At 36.6% G+C, this 5,078-nt stretch overlaps 1 protein-coding gene across 1 annotated transcript in view; it reads left to right on the top strand.

Moving 5' to 3' along the window:
* Positions 1-5,078, top strand: part of EIF2AK2 (eukaryotic translation initiation factor 2-alpha kinase 2) — a gene marked incomplete at its 3' end in the record, with an annotated part of 17,064 nt that overhangs the window by 4,300 nt on the left and 7,686 nt on the right. Inside the window, exons 3-8 of the mRNA XM_010146122.1 lie at positions 371-528; positions 1,277-1,403; positions 3,071-3,153; positions 4,085-4,178; positions 4,634-4,668; positions 4,831-4,965. Of these exons, the coding sequence (XP_010144424.1) occupies positions 371-528; positions 1,277-1,403; positions 3,071-3,153; positions 4,085-4,178; positions 4,634-4,668; positions 4,831-4,965 (632 nt within the window). The remainder of the gene's footprint in view (positions 1-370; positions 529-1,276; positions 1,404-3,070; positions 3,154-4,084; positions 4,179-4,633; positions 4,669-4,830; positions 4,966-5,078) is intronic.

The raw sequence follows: 5,078 nt of genomic DNA, 5'->3' as shown, positions 1-5,078 counted from the left end.
AGAGAAGCGCCGCCCCCCTGTTGTGGGGGTTTTTTGTGTGGGTTTTTTTTTTTGTGTTTTGTTTTTTTTTTTTTTTTTAAATGAGCCATTTTGCAGCTTGTTCCCTGTCTTTTCTTAAAAAGAGGTGGGAGGAGTCATGGCGATAGGTTGTTTAAAGACATTGGTGCAATACTTGGAAAACTGGTTTCACGTTTGTTTGGGTTGGTATGGCTGTCCTTTGCCATAAGGGACCCTGTTAATGCAAATTTGGGATTTCTTGAATATTCTGAAATGCTGACAAACCATATGCAGATAGATTGGATCTTGTGCACCGTTAATCTATTTACTAAGCTTTTAAGTTTTTAAGTTACCTATTTTGTTGGGTTTATAGCTGGAGAGTCCTTCAGATACGCAATTTGAAGAATTAACGACAACTCGAGTGACCTTATTACCAGTCGACTATGTCAGCATGTTAAATACGTATTCACAAAAGGAAAAGCAAATAGTCGATTATCCTACTAAATGTATCGGAGAAGCCCATGCTCGCACGTAAGATTTACTTTGTCTTCGTACTTGCTTTTAATACGTTTGTTTTTATTAGCACTACCATTAGTTACCCTGAGCAGCGTTAGGTCAATCTGTAGAAGTACAATAAAAATTTGGAGGTAGTCTGGAGAGAATCCAGTGGAGTGCCATGAAGGTGGTTAAGGAGTTGGAAGACACGGCGCAGGAGTGGAGGCTAAGAGGACCGAGTTTGGTTAGCTGGGAGAAGAGATGGCATGATGATAAAACGGTAGTCAGTGTTGACAGATGGTCAGTTACCCTGGTTGTAGCTCTGGCGCCTTTGTGAACCTCTCGGCGTGTATTTTGGAGACCTCTAGGAACCAAATGACAAAGTTCATGTCTGCTTCTGTATGTAATGCAGTCAGTGAGCTGTAGAAATGTCCCAGTTAATGACAGTGGAGGGATGATAAAGAGTATTTTAACTCTCTTGACAATATCTGTTGGAAACTCCTCTCTTCCTTGCAAAATCACCTAAATTGCAGATAATTTCTGATTGTGGGTGCATACAGTATGATGCTTTGAGGAGTTCAACCTCAAGCAGTGCAAAATGTTCAGTCTCTGAAAACTGCTTATCTTGAAGGTGTTTCAAATTGGTTATCTACTGTAATAGCGTCCTGAAGGTGTATATTTTGGATTTCCATTCTATAATGTCAATTGACTGTACTGTTTAAAATAATTAAATTAAGTCTTGTCATAAGGGGTTTAAGACTTTATTCTCTGTTGTATTTTACAGGTATTCTTGTAGCTGCACAATTAGTGGTGTTTTGTATGGCAGGGGCACTGGACCTTCTATAGCTGCTGCAAAACAAGCTGCTGCAAAACAAGCATATGAGAAGCTACACAAGGAAGAACCTGTAACAGTATGTGCTATATTTAGCCTTAAGACAGAAGTTTAATTCTTGTATCTTTGAACAGATTCCCTCATTGTATTTAAAAGCATATTCCATGGATTCCATTTAAGAGGGAAACTTCCTCTTTTGGTTGGTTGGTTGGGCTACAGGATTCTGCTGGTAAAAATTATGTTATGTTTCTATATTCAGTGCCAGATTAAAAAAAAAAAATCTGTTGGTTGATATCTCTGTTTCAGAGATATCTATTTCAGAATATGGTCTGATATGTTGTCATTCAAGGACACATATTAAAAATGTCAGGATCCTGACTGATAAATAGTGTTTGTTTCCTGTGTAAAGTGTTGTTAAGCTGACTGGATATGAACAAAAAAATCTCATACAATCTTCTGTTAGATCAAAAATCTATTGTGAAATGTGAGAAGGGCAAAAGCAGGACTGGAAATCAATAGGACTTGCTTTCTGTAGTGTTCCAGGGCAGAGTCTAGTGAAGCAATTGCTAGGACCATCGAGCTGTTGTCTTCATGTTGGCGATCGTATTTCCATAGGTGCAAAACATTATCAGAATTCAAACAGTGATCCAAACCCACTTCTGAAACGTACGGAACAGTATATATGAACTCACTTAAAGCTTAGTTTAAAGGGAGGGAAGGCAGTGCAGGGGAGAGAAGAAATACTTTATTACTTTAGGTACTTTTTTCATTATTTGGCTGTTTACTGTGAATTTTAAAGGCTTTTATTGTTATTTTTAAGTTAAACATGTAATTAATGTCCTATTACAGCTCTACAGTCCTTCCTTAATATTTTCCTGTATTGTAAGCTCATGGGTCTTTGCATTTTCATCAGTCTGAAATTTACTACCTCAAGCAGAACCTCTGTAGCAATTATCCTAAATCTGGGATGGGTTGTTTTGTGTTTGGTTTTAATTTGTTAATTCCCAGTCATGTCCGTGTAACAAACAAAATGGAACTACCAAAAAGTAGTACAGGCCCAGTACTACTGAATTCAGAACAGTGGGCTTTGTTTGTTGGTTATCACTGAAACACAAACCCTTAAGTTTGTGTGTGGGGTGTTTTGTTTTGGTTTTTTTTTTTTTGACTTTTTATCAGGTAACTATTGTCTGTAACAGCTGTAGGTGGTGTTGCTTTTAATGTTACATTTACGCTCTTATGACATGAGGGGGGAAAAAGAGAACCTCCACTAGATATTTAGGATTATTTTTTTTAGTCAATCCCCATTAGTAATCCAGGTTTTGCAGGGTTTTCACACTGAAGACATTGTATGTCTTTTTGTACACTCAGAGTTTCAGTTCTGCTGATTACACATAGGAGAGCCTACACGTAGCTCATTTTCCAGACAGCTGCATATGCAGTAAACAATGAAAACATTTGCTTTTAGTAACTGTTACGCTTATCCTGATTCCTAATAGATCCCAGACTCTACTTCTGGCAATGTGCCTACACACTCTTAAGGAGTGGGAAAACGCTCACTGGGACAGGACTGAGTGGTTCGCTCCTGTGGGGGGAAGTCAGGCTGATGCCTTTCTTCTGTAGGGCTCTGAATGTTCACTGCAGTGAACAACTTCCACTGAGGACCCTCCCCCCTCTTGGAATGGCATTTTTTGCACTAGACTTTTTTTACCTGATTTTGTTAACTATTGTGGTTTTTTCTTTTTACAGGCGGGAAGTGAAAAACCTAACAGCAATTCTGCATTTAGTGAAGGCAGTCATTCCTCTCAAGCGTCAGCGCAGTCCGACTCCAAGTAAGTTGGGTTCACTGATAATGTGATAAAAAAATGTATTTACTACTCTTACAGGGTCATGTGACTTAATTCTAAATGAAAGCTGTCACAGTTTACTGTGGTATTGTGGTATAAATTCATTTAATTTGAGCTTATATTTCTTAAACTTTAAAGCAAATTTTGTTGTTCTTGAGCAGTTTTGAGTTCTTATGGGCTAGCTTGTAATAATTTTAGAGCTTTCTGTTATGTTTTGACATGACAGAAGCATTTTTGCTGTGATGTAAACAGAATAACCTACCTCATCCAGTAGCATTATTTCATGCCATTTTTGACACTCATTTTCCTATTGTGATGTTCTTCAGTATAATTCAATTTCAGAACTTTACTGTGCTCCACATTGTACCATTCTGCTTTCTTCTCTACTTTTTTTTTTTTTTAATTCACCATAAATCTTCATTTCCACCAAAGGGAAAATTTGCGTAGTGAAAGAAAATAAACATACGTAAAGTTCCATTTGTGATTTGGGAAACCTAGCTGAAGCCTTTTGTGTCCAGCAGTTAATCTGACTGTAGTGCCACTCCACTTCTTTTTATGTTCTTTATGAAATTTTAAAGCAAGTTGATATGTACAATGCTAGAGGTGTCTGCACTGCCTTGAAATAAACATCTGTATTTAACCTATTTAATTAAAGAATATAATAACATATGTCTCATATAGATACCTAGATATCTTTATATCCTATCACAGAAATAGAGGATTATATTACAAAATGTTTGTTTTATTAGCTTTCCAGCATAAAACTTCGCAGTTTCAATCAGTTGTGACTGTTAATGCTTTTTCAGCTTTTGCTTTTGAAAACTATGCAATTTTTAATGCTTCTTTTTGTCTTTTTGATGTGGCCATCATTTTATTTATGATTATTACTTTCCCCTAAAACTAGTCTATTTTTCAGTAACAGGAGTATTTGCTTTGAAGACCCAGCTGCAAAGTTGGTAGAAAAAATGAAAGATGTGGCCGTATGTGATGAAAAGACTTCACCTTCTCAGGCATGAAAATGGTCTTCCTCATAATTACTTTTTAGACCCTGAACAGAGCAAGCTTCTTATCAGAGAGTAGCATCAGTTTGTGCCGTTATCCACTAATCGCTAGAAAACACATGTGCCTTTTTCCTGATAATATTCCGCATTTTGTTACTGTTAATCATTGGTCCTTTACTTCTGTACTGTGGACCCAGTTTATGTCCTGCTGACCAAATGGGCAGTAGCCCCAAGAAAGGGTATCAAACTAAGCTCGTATTTTTTTGTGGGAAGAATGATGATATCACACAGAGCATATGTGGAAAATTTTAAACTAAGATATGGCTTAATTCCTATTACGTTGTTTATACAAGTTAGGAACACATTTATAGATAATTTTTAGATACATTCTCAGATCCGGTTTAAACTAAGTACAGTGAAAATATTCAGGATATCTCAGGTTTTTTTTCCTCTTTTTCATGCAGAGAGGCGCACGAAGTCCTGCCCAGAAATTCCAAAGGTATGTGTTTACTTCTAGGTTGCTATCTCCATAACCTATATCGCAAACCACTTTGGTGTATCTATAGCTAGCAAAGAAATGCCACTATTGGAAGGTACATTTCTCTTGTCATGTATTTAAAAAAATGGCTCATTAGTAGTTTTGCTTTTATCTTTTTTAAAGAAAATTGGCAGCTAATTTTGATAACTCAAGAAACAAGGAAGAGAAAATAAAGATGGCAGATTCAGATAAAAATTTGCCAGATTTTGACACAAATATCAGTGAGGAGAATGGAAGTCCATACACTGTGAATGACAGGTAAGAAGGAATTTTTTTTTTTTAAATAAGATCTGTATTGCAACTGCAGTACGCAGTGATCTAGGTTTATTTTAGAACATGGGAAAATCCTGCTCTAACAACAAGTTTAAAAG

The sequence above is a fragment of the Buceros rhinoceros genome, unplaced genomic scaffold (genome assembly GCF_000710305.1).
Source record: "Buceros rhinoceros silvestris isolate BGI_N320 unplaced genomic scaffold, ASM71030v1 scaffold9062, whole genome shotgun sequence".
Classification (NCBI taxonomy): domain Eukaryota; kingdom Metazoa; phylum Chordata; class Aves; order Bucerotiformes; family Bucerotidae; genus Buceros; species Buceros rhinoceros.
This window is presented reverse-complemented; position numbering and strand designations above follow the sequence as displayed.